The sequence below is a fragment of the Phalacrocorax aristotelis genome, chromosome 17, assembly GCF_949628215.1.
Source record: "Phalacrocorax aristotelis chromosome 17, bGulAri2.1, whole genome shotgun sequence".
Classification (NCBI taxonomy): Eukaryota; Metazoa; Chordata; class Aves; order Suliformes; family Phalacrocoracidae; genus Phalacrocorax; species Phalacrocorax aristotelis.
Window position 1 is genome coordinate 4,060,106 of NC_134292.1, and position 13,419 is coordinate 4,073,524.

Here is a 13,419-nt window from a genome sequence, read left to right on the forward strand (position 1 = left end):
TAACTCCAGGTTTTTTTTTTTTTCCTTTTTATAAGGGGGGGAGAAAAGGGTCTCCTCATCCTTTTTTTTTTGTGTGTGATTTAATGCAGCTTTCTGTTTCCCGATTCAGCTGCCTTTCCCCTGCCCTGCATTCTGTCATTAAGCGCAATCTCTGTCAGCTTGCTTCTGGTGAAATTAATGAATTTCTCACAGAACTGTTAATCATAGAAGCTTTGGTCCGTGACATGCGTTATAATTCAATGGGTTTTTAACCTTCGCCCCATTTTGGTAATTGGCAAACGGCATCATTTGGCTTTTATTAAAGTGGAAGGTGATGCGTTTTCTTTGTTTGCCTGGTCAGACTCTGGCAGGGAGGCCTGTGGGGCTGCTAACGCACAGGCACACGGCCCCCCTTCCAGGCTCGCAGGGCAAAGGGGCTTTGAGAGCTTTATCGGTTCAATATGGACCCCCCCAGGCAGGAATATCTCACATGGCGGGGTGCAGGCAGGGTGCAGGCAGGCGGAAGGCAGAGTCAGTCCCCAGGAGAATGTTGCCCTGCCAGTGGTGGGGACAGCGGTGGGGACGTGCTGGCTCGTGCCTCTCCTTCCCCCACAGCTTACCTGGGGATGGATCAAGTGTTTTCTGTAAATGTCTGGGTTTATCTGCATTCCTGACCCTATCAGTTTGAGTTAAGGTTTTGTTGTGATTGTTATCAGAGTCAGGCCCAGCGGTATGGCAGTGAGATCACTGAAGGGACCATAGGTGATGCGACTCTTCTGGTCACTCTCATGGACCAGGTTTGAAGGCAAACACCTAAAAGGAAAGGGCCGCACAGGTTCACCGGTCCCCATTGAGCCCCAGGGATGCGGGCGGATGTTCTTTGAGAGTTTTGTTGTAGTACGAGGAGACCAATGCGTTTTAGCTGAAGACTGAAGAAGGTAAATTCATTGCTGCCTTTGCAGTTCATACTGTTTGATTTCTACAGCAAGGAATGTGGTTAGCAGCCTTTGCTTTTCAATATGGTGTCTATATATTTGGATTAGAAAGTCCCTGCTCTTGCCTTTAGGGGAATCTCTACAGAGGAGTAGACAAACCCACTATAAGGATAAATCTGTTTAAAAAAACCTCAGAAGGTTTCCTCTGTGTGAGGTTTATGTATGGTGGTGTAGGACAAAACCAAAGCGTGCTTCAGAGCAGCAACCCAGGCTGTCCTGAACTGGGAAGAAGGAAGTTTTTCCTATGTACAATAGATAATGTTGTGGCTCTTCTCATAACAAGTGTATACCGTGGGCTTTTATGCTCACCTGTGCATATATATGTGTCAGAGCTATCATGAAGGAAACAAATAATTAGGTCACTATGTTAAGATGAGTTCTTGGAGAAGTGCTTGACTCCATCATTAGGAAAAGAAATTTTGGCTGCCATAAACTTTTCGAAAGAGGAAGTTCTGGATTGTTTTTATGTGAGGAAGGAAGAGTTCCACTTAATTGTTATAATTCTCTGTAAACATGTTAAAATACAAATGTTTCTAGGATTGTGTCACTAAGACCCCAATTTAGCAAAGCCCTTAGCTATTTGCTTACATCCCCCTGTAGTCAAATCCATCAGTGGGACTTAACCGTGCTTTTGAAGTTAAGCACATATTTAAGTGCCTTGCTGAATTGGGGCCAATATTGGCACAGAGAAATAAAGATTTAGAGGATAATGACTGAGCTCATTTAGATTAAGGATTAGCAGAATGGATTTGAATAAAGTAAGAACTGGCTCAGAACTTCAGCCTACGTGTGAAGCTAACTCAGTTCAGGGCTTTTTACATCGTTGAAATGGTCTGCCTTGAACTATGTATTTTTAGCACGCTGCAGGCTGTGGAAAGTGTGCGAGAAATCCACAGCTCCTTGCACTCAGCTTGGTGTGAAAATGTCGCTTTGGGAAATCACACACTGGCGGGGCAAGAACGGGAGCAGGTGAATCCTGCCATGGACCTAGTAAAATAAATGCCGCCAGGGAATATCCCAGGCACCGGCAGTTGTTCGTTGCGTGTATATCAGTAAATCGTTAGGGTGGTCCTTGGGTCCCTTGCATAGCTTTTGTCGAGACCAGCTCATGCTCTGGGAAGCGAGTCCCACGTGCATCTGGGGAGCTAGGATAGACGCAGGATGATTTGAAGTAGGCAGTTTTGATGAAGTCACCCAATTTTTGTTTGCAGGAAAATGGGATAAGCTGTCCCATGCCAGGATTTCATTCTCAGATACTCTATATTGTTTCTTTCCCAATGCATGCATAGTTTCTGGAGCATGTGATGATTAACCACTGTTAAATGGCAGTACCCGTGCAAGAGCTTCTGTAACCCACAATTCTGTAATATAGATGTGATGGGTTCTTTGTCTAAACTTCCTACTTGGAGATATTAATTTCTCCTTCTTATTTCTGCATTTGCAGAACTCAATTCAGGATCATGACTTCAAAATTCATTGGGATTTACAGCTGACAGTAGCTGATACCAAATTGGAACCAGTAGCTAGAGAACCAGAAATATTTAAATTGGAAACATTTGGTGGCAGTGGTTGTTTTTTTACAAAAAGTGAATGGTTGTATTGTTTGTCACTGAAGTCATTCATATAGAGTTACAGACAGAGCGAGCTGCCCAGATGATCTGCTAACCGAGGAATAATCTGGAGCCTGGAGGGGGTGGCTAAAAATGTTCCCTGGCCATTTAAGAAGACCACAAGGGGACTTGTAAACAGAAAGAAGAACATCACAATAAGTGTTTCTTAATGCCTTTGTCTCTGGCGTTTCAGTTCTGCAGGACTTTTAAGCCCAGGCTTGCTCATCTGGTGTCCTGATATGAACTCAAGAAACCAGATTCTTTTTCTCCTTTACATTGATGGAAATGAAAAACGATGCCACTTACCGCGGTGACGTTCCTCCAGATTTCCCTTTGTGCAAATTGCAAAGGTTTTCTTAGGCTTATCCTTCTGTCTGAAGCCATTCAGGGCTGAATTGAGTGCTGCAATGATGTGTAGCACATTGATTCACGTAAGATATTAAATGAATTAGGTCTGCTATTATTTTATTTTTCCAACATTAGTGCAAAAAGGTTTTCTGATTTTGCGGGAGTTTTGCAATGCGCAGTCAAGGTTCTCAATGTGTACTTCTGAGAATGGCTTGGCAATGGTGCTCGCTTTTTTCCTCAATGAGTCAACTTCCTCGTCGCTGGAGCCCTGGCACGGGAGGAACTCATATTGCAGCCTCACCGCCTGACAAACGGAGGGGAGCAAAGTGGCGGTTAGCTTCCATGGGTAGGTATAACTGGGACGTGCAGGGAGGATTCGACAAGACACCATTCACCATTTACACTCTCACTCAACATCCACGTTCAGATATTCTTGCTAATGTTGATTGGTGACTTACTCAACCAGCAGTGCTCTGAGGTCAACAGCAAGGTACGGCTCCGCTCGGGGAGCCACAGCGTGAGGCTGCCCGGGGCGCTGCTGCCGGACCAGAGTCAGGTCTGCGGTTCACGCCCCTGGGTGATTCGTGTTGGCATTTACAAGACAGTTGCACACGGCTGTTCTCCTCACCTCATTTCTCCGCAAGAGGAGACCACCTGGGCGCTAGGATATACTGTCCACTTGTTCTTCCAGCGGCTCATCCACAGTCTTATCGATCAGTGCAAAGTGAAATCAATGGCGGCTGAAATTTGTATGTCAGGCTGTGAGTTGCCGTGACTGGAAAACATGCATGAAACCAGTGGTATGCGGGGGAGGATCCTGCTGAAGGCAGGCTCGCTCCGTGTAGGTCAGCACCAGCAGAGGACCATCCCTCCTGCAGAAGTAACGAGCATCACAGTTGTAGCGCTGATAGACAGGCCGCTGTTTGTTGCATTCAAGGGTATTGTGTTGGCTGACACAGAGGTGGAATTCTCCTTCCTCAGTCCTGTCAGCGGCAATGCTTTGTGTACAATGAGGAAATAAGACCTTTCTGAATGCAGAAATTGTTTATGGCTCATAGCCCTCCAGGGAAGGGCCGCCACTGAACAAGCAAACTTAAATTACAAGCAGCGGGCACTTCCCATATAGCACTAGTCTGGGACAGAGAAATGAGTTGTGGAGGTACATAATCCTGTAGTTTAATCTGATCTAGAGCTCAGTAGAGACATGTGCAGATGTGCTTCTCTATCAGTAACGTGGGGATAACAATACCAGCCCAGGTGTCTCACAGGGGTGTCATGAAAATTAATTAGATAATGTCTGCACAATGCTTTGAACGCAGCAAAACACCACGCACATGCTAAGTTCTGTGCTTACTAAGGCGGATGGGGGTTTGGTGCCTGTTAACCCTTTTTCTAGGAGGCAGGAATAGCTTGCTTGTAATACGTTTCAAAAAATGGGTATTGATGCATTGCTTTCCCTTCTTTCTGTAACTTCTGTGTTTCAGGTTCTTCTCTATCCACGTAGATGGTGAAATAAGTCAAGGTTTTCCCTCCTCAGAATTAATTTAACTGTATTTAATTTAAGTTCATTTTAATTTTCAGCAGAGGCATATCACCTTATGGGAATCCTTAACCCCAGAAATTTTGTCTCTAATCCAGCAAAACATCTTTGCCCACAGAATCACAGAATGGTTTGGGTTGGAGGGGACCTTTAAAGGTCACCTAGTCCAACCCCCTGCAGTGAGCAGGGACATCAACTAGACCAGTTGCTCACAGCCCTGTCCAATCTGATTTTGAATGTTTCCAGGGATGGGGCATCGACCACCTCTCTGGGCAACCTGGGCCAGGGTTTCACCACCATCAGTGTAAAAAATTTATTCCTTTTATCTAGTCTGAATGTTTGAAGACGCTCAGCATTTTCATTGCCCTTTAGCTGAGGGACTGCCCCATACTTCACATTTGAACATGTGCTATAATGTTTGACTCGGGTCATCAGACATGGTGAAAGATTTTGTGTCAACCAGACATCTCTGTGTATACAAAAATAAAACAAAAACCTCTTTTTACAAGTTGCGCTAAATGTAACAGTAATTTACTGTAGGGAGAGCAGACAGTTTCCATCCAGGAAAACATTTTATGGACGGCAGGACAGCAACTGGAGAGATCTGAAATGACAGCGTGCTGCTGAGCTTGATAAGAGCTTATCAACACAGCTACACAGCTGATGTTTGGTGTTCCTCATGAAGTGAAATAAAATGAATGTGTTGATTTCAATCAAGTTTCTCAAAGATAAGAGTGTCTATCACAGGAACCCCTCCTCACACGCGCACACATGCACACTTATCACTGGCAATATCGGGCACTCCTGAATTCGGCAGAGGTTTAAAATAGGATGGAGCATAAGGACTGCTCTTGGAGGGAGAGTGCTCTCGTGGGAGGGATGGACACATGTTGGTCCAGGACTAGGAAGGCCACAGCGTAGTTAAATACTGCAGAACAGATCATTCTGTAGAATTGGCAGGCTCTTCCCTTTTGCCACAAGACCTGTAATTTTCTTTCATTGTCACCACTGTTACCACTGTCCCTCCCTTCGGAAGACACAGCTAGAGGGTGTGCTCATTGGTGAAGAGCCCTTTGCCGAATCGGGTTCAGTACGCACCCTGCGTACCTGCTGCCTGGCAAGTGACGAGTTTGTCAGTCAGACACGCTCGCCTTTGTGGAATGAATTAAATGAATTGAATAAAAAATACCACTTCTTGTCTCCCACCTAGCTGTGTCCACTACTCCTGCGAAGCCACCGCCTGCCAAAAGCTGGAGATCGAGAACGCGCTGCTGAACTGCACCGGTGGCGGCTGGTACAGCGGTGCCCAGTGCAACGTGAGCTGCAAGACAGGCTACATTTTGCAAGTCCAGCGAGACGATGATCTCAGCAAGAGCCAGGTTTGTTCTGCTGGTTTTGTATGGCCCACAAGACAGGGATGAGCAAACAGATGTGGAGAAATTGAGAAATAACTCAGCCTAAAACCCAATATCTCAGCTCAGCCTTGGGACAAGACCTTATCCAAATACTCATCAGAATAGGAGCCATCTGCACTGTGTAGGAAGAGGTAACTGACAGTGAGCAAAGCTCAGATGTTCCCCAAATTGAGACATTTTCAGCCCAAAAGGTTTAAATATGTGTTCAGGTCTTCTCTGATCTCCCTGGCTGAACTCAGCCAAACAGTGTTTCTTGGGTTGGTTTTATGGGGGTGGGGTGTTTTGTTTTTTTTGCACAACTGGTTTCTGGGCAAAATATCTCATTTTATTCCTTGGGTTGAGGCTAATAGTGTCTTAACTCCTTTGCAGTGTTTCAGTCCATCTGCTCCCAACCACACCCTGGCACTGCAGAAATCCATGGTATCAAGGGGGTGGAAAAAGCACGCAAACCTTTTTGCTTCCAAACAAAGCAACCGACAACCTACCCCAGTGGGCCAGGGAGTGCTCCCCCATCTTCTCTAAGCCATGCATTAATGATCCAGTCCTAGAAAAGCAGCATGTCTTGATGCAATGAGTGGGGTATTGAGGAAAGCTATCAATTTCTTTAAACATCAAAAAACCGCAGGTTCTTTGTGCTGGGGGAGGTGGACGAGGTGTCTGTGCAGCATGGCCCAGCCTCGGCGTGCAGCTGGGCGGCAGGGCAGGCACCCCTGTTTGCGCTCCCATCCCTAGCGCTGCCGGATCCCGTGAGCGTGGCGTGGGGGTGGTTTCCCCCGTCGGCACCTTCTCACGTGTTGTCGGGGCAGCACGCACATCTGGGGCCAGGGAGGGCTCGGGGCAGGCAGCCGGGCTCGGCAGCCTGTCTGTATTTGTGAAATACTGTGTTCTTCATCAGCTCGCAGAGGGGGGAGACAGAGTGGAGGGGAATGAGTCAGCCCTTTCAACTCAATTACAAAACAAATACAGGACCCCGCGAGCTGGGCCTCTTCCATCCTAATTGGCATCAGCACCAGAACCCCAGCTCCAGCTGAGCATTTTTACAGAACAGAAAACAAGTTCTCAAACGAGTCTGAATGGCTGAACCAGGAAATAGTTGGAAGGGATCTGTACATTGAGCACACAGGAATCCCAAACCAAATAAAACAGCCTAAACATGTTTCACCAGTGCTGTGTTATTTAAACGCAAGAAGTACCTTTTGGGGAGGCTCAGCCAACTGTATATGGGTTTGCTCTGAGATGTTTGGTTTCAGAGCCTTGATCAGACTCATGTGACAGGAGTGGAGGACTTTAGCACCCCAGCTAACGTGATTCACTGCCTATTACAAATATGCTTCCTCTCACCCTGGTCTACTATTGCACTTCATCATCTTTTTTCCTCTGATAAAACCCCTGAGGCCAATAGCTTTGTTTTGCTCAGTGCTGTGCATTCAGTGTTCAAATCAGAGAAGGAGCTGGAGCATCATAAAGATAGCCATGTTCAGCTAAGCACATGAAACGTGCTTTAAAAGTTTATTCATGTGCTTCAGAGCTTGGTTGAAAAAAAATGGACAGTTTCTTTCACTATCATCTTGTTTTATTTCTTTGTGTCAGGTGCTCCAAAGCAGAACTTGGGGAACATGTAGACAAGATATGAATTATCCAAGAAAGTCCAGAATCCGTGGTTTGGATTCCTCGTACTGTGTTGTACGGAATTGCGTTGTGCTCCTTTCAGAATTGTTTCCCAGCTTCAGGTCCTCTTCTGATCACAAGGCTTTGGATATGAGATAGGGCATGTGGGTTGTTATCTACGGCCAGAGGGACCTTCTGCCACGATTGAGGAACCTTGCACAAAGCTGTTGGTAGTTCCACTGTTGTCATTTAGTTGGATATTTTGCTTGTTTAAATAATTTTAGGGTCTAGAGCTATTTTTTTTTTCTCATTTACCATGGCAGTGTGGCCTACACAAAGAAGAGGAGGAAGGAAAGTAGCTTTGCATATGCTAATGTTTCACGTTCTTGGGTAGGAAGGAGGCTGAGGTGAGGTGCAATGTCTCAAAGAGCAGACTGAACATCGGTGGCCCATGACCACTGCACGCTGATGAAGATGACTGACAGAATAGTGAAAACACCCTGGTTTAGCATCTGAACCACATTTGTCTTCCATATTTCACTGAAAGACAGAAAAAAGGGGTGAACAGAGAATTAAAAGCAAAATTTTCAAAAGCACCTCAGACGTAGGGGCACAAGTCACATTTCAAATCAATCTTTTACATCTAAGGGGTCTTTGAAAATCTTCTTAACAGTTTCTGCACTTTCTGGCCTCTGTGTCTTCTGAAGCCACCATTTTAATCAGTCTTAGGGCAAAAAATTCATTCATCTCTGCTCTCTGAGAAGCTCCCATTCCCAAATTCTATTAAAACTCCATAAAATCACCAAACCCTAAAAACCGTCAGCACTATGTGCAGTAGAAACTGTTTGCTATTTGCAAATAATAAAAAAAGAAGCTGAGCTGTTTACAGACTCTCGGCCTCTCCTCATTTAGGGACTTCAGCAACAACAACAATAACGGGTTTGCCTAGTGATGGAGCAAAATCCTTCGTGTATCTTTCTCACAAAGAAGATCTCGGGATGTTTTCATTTCCCCCCAATTTCTTCCCACCCCCTGACAACTCCATCACTCTTTCTTCTCTTCTCCCCCTTTCCCCCTTTGTCTTTCACTGTTTTCCTCCCCCTTGTCCTTCGCTGAAAGCCCCGCTCATTCAGTTACTTGTTGTCATCTCTCCTTGAAGCTACCACCACTGCTGCTCTGGTCAAGAGGTGTTATTTAAAACCCAGCAGCTCCCTAATGTTGTGCAAAGGCATCATCAATCATGCCAGGAAAAGAAAGCGCGGCTCATGTGGGTTCAATTAGAGGCACAGTAGTGGGCAGAAGTGGAAGAATACTTAGAGGGGAGGGCACAGCTGTTCATTTTTAAGGAGAGGAAACTTCACACGTGAAGCATCGCTTGAAGAAGGAGCCGGCTGCGATCTTGGGCAGCAGGAAGGAGACATGAATTCTCCCAGGCTGTTAAAAGTCCCAAGAAACAAATCTTTCTGGCACCAGATTTGTTTAAGTTTGCATCCTCTTCACTGTACTGCACGCTGTATCTTTGGAGGCCCTCTTTTTTTGTCCTCTTTTCTCCTCCTTGCCTCCCCCCCCCGCCTCCTTGCATAAGCCTCTTTTGGAAGGCAGGACATGAAGGGAAGCGGTTGCTGTGATGCCAGTCAAAGCAGCACAAAGTGCCCAAAGTGACAGCTAATAAACCAGATGAGAAAGCCAAGTGCTTCGTATGGACTGCTGTGAGCTGGGTGACCTTGTCAGATCAGACAGGCGAAACAGGCACGTGCCTGCTCAGGCTTCGGGTGGGAGATGCGGATGCTGCCACAGAGCCAAAGGCGGCACTGCTCAGGCTGTCGATTGGGAATACCCCCGAGGTGCAGCGTGGTGCTGGGGAGAGCCGGGCTCCCGCTCAGCAGCCTGGAGTCCTGCCCTGCAATGATCCCACCTTTGGGTGGGACTTCACAAGAGGGAGAAACTGAAAGCTGGTGGGTGCCATCTGCAATAATTTCCACGTTAGGGCTGTCCTGCCTGCGTTCAGTCAAAGCCACTAGCCTTTGTCTCCATTGCGGGGAATGTTCCCTGTTATGTTCTGCTGCAGAAATGCATGTGCTCCTATTGCTTGAAGTGATGACATGATAGACATGCTCTAAAATGCGCCATTATTATGTCTGACCCTGACAACCTCAGCTTCCATCATACAAAGTGTGGAACAAATTACTGGAAAAAGCTGAGAAGCCAGGGTCTTACCCGCATGGGCATAGCTTCTCTGTGTGGAAACGGCCCTGCAGTCGGCCAGGAAGAGGAAAAGCCGTATGGGTCTGTAAGAAAGTGATTCTACCAGATTTGGTTAGTGTTTTGGTTGGGAAAGTACCATGGGGAAAAACCCAGAGATGAAAACATGAAGAGACTTTTATTTGTCACATCAAGGTCTAGAGAGGGGCAGAAATAGAGTGCCGTGGGCGTACAGTTGTGATGAGGGATCCCTTCCAAGGAGGGGCCACCCCAGGCACGTTGCATTTCCAGCAGGCTGTAGTGTCCTGCTGCTTCCTGCTAACAAAGACCACGGCTGCAGCTGAAATCTTCTCACAAGTGTTAGCTTGGGCAAAATGGGTTTGCCCGTTTTCTGGAAGGTGTGACTGTCTTGCACAGATACTGCTTCTTTCTAAATTTTTTGCGTTATATTCTGGATTCTGAATTTGCACTATTTATTTGGTGTTCTGTAGAGGTACACCTGATGTGCTATCCTGTCGTTAGAGGAACTCCCTTGTGCACCATACTGTGTCTCAGCAGCCAGTATCAGCTAGTAGAAGTAATCATTTATTCCTACACTAGATCACACCAACACTAATAGCTGAATTCTTGGAGCGGAATCTCCTATCACTGACAGAGCTTCCCTGTGGTCAGTGTGGATGCAGCATCCAGCAAGATACAGTGCAAGACCCATGTCTTTTCCAGAACATTTGGATAGCCCCTGACATCAATAGCTTGGCTTTGTGTTTTAACCTCCTGCTGTCGAGGTGCCCGGTAGCCACGGTGCTGGAGTGTTATTTGATGTGAAGGGAAATGGAGGCTTTGCTGAATGCTGGAGCCGCCCAGCCTGGCGTGCAAATGTGGTGGTGATGCTGCTGTGCATATGCGCTGTGAAGAGCTGGAAGTATGCTGTCTCATCCCTTCTCCTATGGCCATCACACCGTGACTTCCTGCAAGCACAGGCATCTCCAAGTCATCCGCTGCCTACAGAAGATACATACTTGTTAATAGTGCAGATATTCTGATAAGCCACAAAGGCAGAATTAACTGCCACTGGGGAGCGAAATGATTGGGAATGAGAACACAGGGTGTCCCTTCACCTGAGCGCTCTGAGAATCCCAGAATGTGCTACTCTAAATTTGTAGAAAAGACATTTTTTTCCATCAGCAGTGCTCCCTGTTTAAATAAACTCCACGGTCTAGAAAAGGGGTTTTGTGCCCACTTGGGAAGTGTCCAGTTTCTCAGCTCTGGGACTGCTTTTTCCATTCTGAATGCAACCATATATCAAAGGGAGACAGGTCTGAACTTCTGTTGAAACCATTAGGGTGTTTTTGCAAAAAGGGAATCCAGGTCCCTTTGATGTGTGCTAGAAAAATTCCCCTTCCTTTTATAAACCCAGATCAATGGTCGGCGGTGCAAATCTCCTGTGAGCGTCCCAGCCCTGAATAAAATATTCCCTGGAGGCAGAGGAGTGCTGCTGTACGGCTTGGTCAGATTCCTCGCTGGCATCTTCCCCTTCTTGTGTTTGGGTTTCTCACATTTCTTTTTCTTCTGTCCCTCTCTTTATTCTGGTGTGGAGGGAAGAGTCCTTCTTTCAGATTCTTCACTTATAGTTTTTAATAATTTTCCCTTTTTAATTAGAAAGTTAAAAGTTGTTTATTCTGTTCTCTTTGCCAACAACTTGTCCTTCTTCTTAGCTTTGGATGGGTGGCTCCTTTACCTCCCCCCTTTTTTTTTCCTCTCTCCCTGGCACTTCAGGCTTGCAATGTGCTGCATTGTTTGGACTATTCTTCAAATCCACAGAAGCATAGCATCTGTGTAGCTGTGTAGTAAGAGTGACATTAGGGAGGTCAGAGCACAGGTACTGACTCTGTAGTCAAGCTTCTCAAGTGCCAGGTGAATGTATAGGCAGGATGCTCTTGGGTCTGTCCATTGCAAACTCCTCCAGGAAGAAGCTGTCTCTCAGGTGTGCGTGTCGCCAGTGCCAGGGCAGCAGTGCCCTGATCTCATCCGGAGCCTCGGACACGCTGATAGTAGAAGCCGTAGCAGCAGCTGTCAGTATCTGAACATGATGTTGGCATGGCCCAGGCCACCTCCCTCGGTACCCCAGTCCAAGGGTCACTGACACCTCTTGGGAGAGCCTTGGGATGGAGTCCCAAATGGGTTCATGTCAGGTTGGCTTTTACTTCAAACCCAAGAGTGCGTTTGACTATTCAGAACTACATGGGGATGCCCGTGGAGTGGCTGTGTCACTGCAAAGGTGACAGGGACCGGGGATAGCTGTCAGCTCCAAACAGCTCAGACTTGCGTGCTGCTTTCTGATCACAGGGCAGAGCTGTAGCTTTCCCAGCTCGTCTCAGGAGGCGATGCAGACAAGAGTTCTGATTATTTGTAGTGCTCCGCTCTTTGTATGGAAGCGCTTTGGTGTCTCGCTCCAGAGGTGACAGGAATACATCCTGGTGCTCTTACACCATTTTTTGTGGGACTTGGTGTTTTTAGTAGCTGCTGTCCAGGTGATGATGGTAGTGATCAGGCCCAGTTTTGCTTGACTTGAGAGCCAAAATAAATAGGCTTGAAATGGTTTTGATCTCTCCCTTGCCGGCTGTGGTAGCTGTAGGCATGTGTCTTTTTTCCAGATGGAGACCAGCATCACCATGACTTGCACGGATGGGAAGTGGAACAAGCAGGTGACCTGCGAGCCTGTGGACTGCGGTGTCCCAGACCAGTACCATGTCTACCCAGCGACCTACAACTGCAGCGAGGGGACCACCTTTGGCAAGAAATGCTCCTTCACTTGCCGACCTCCTGCTCTTCTGAAAGGTATTGAGGGCATCTGTGCAGTGACCTGGGGATAGCCGCACAGCTAACACAGACTGTTCCTAGTAATATATGTTACTCTCACTGTTGTTTTAGAATTATTCATGATATTTTAAGTATGAAGAATTATGAGACTCTCCGGGAAGGTTTATTTATTTTAGAAGTTAAGTTCCTTTGCATCTCTCTATTACCTTCCTTTGACCTTGCCTTGATCACGGCTGGCCAGGCAGTAATGACAGTGAATATTGCTTCCATACAACCAAAACATGGAAAAGTCATGGGGATAAATCAAATTGAACTCTCTCATCTTCTTTCCCATGCCTTCTCTGTTTTCTGTGTCTGCCTCCCTTCTATGCCTCCTCCATGTATTTGGAAGGGCAGGAGAAGACTGAAAAGTCCCATGTCCCAGTGGCACAGTCCCCCATCGCTATTTTTCCTAGTCTACCCATCACACCTCCTTTTCCACACTTCATCTGACCTTTCTCTCCTTTGCTTGTTTGGGACTTTCTACAATTTTTTTCCTTAAAAATAACACACTTTTCTGCCTTCTTTCCTTTCCTCCCTTACCTTATTCCCTGCTGCTTTTCTGCTAGCATCCCCATCATCTTCTCACCATCATCAACTCTTCTGCTCACTGGCACATCACCCTTTTTGGTCAGGTCCTCAGGAAACAAGAAAAGGTATCACTGTATTTGAAGGAACATTACAGCCAAATTAACTTGTCATCTTGCAGCGGGGTATTCTTAACTGCTCTTGTCAACGCAGGTACAAATGTTGTATAAGCTTTTTTCGTACATGTGGTCTCACTTTTTCTGCTAGGATTCATTGCACTGGAAGTATTCTTCTTTTCAGTGAAAGGATATGGTGACTTCTTCATATATAACCAA

At 46.4% G+C, this 13,419-nt stretch overlaps 1 protein-coding gene across 1 annotated transcript in view; it reads left to right on the plus strand.

The window, feature by feature from the left end:
* Positions 1-13,419, plus strand: part of PAPPA (pappalysin 1) — a 181,284-nt gene that overhangs the window by 132,928 nt on the left and 34,937 nt on the right. The window contains exons 14-15 of the mRNA XM_075111900.1: positions 5,683-5,851; positions 12,352-12,535. Of these exons, the coding sequence (XP_074968001.1) occupies positions 5,683-5,851; positions 12,352-12,535 (353 nt within the window). The remainder of the gene's footprint in view (positions 1-5,682; positions 5,852-12,351; positions 12,536-13,419) is intronic.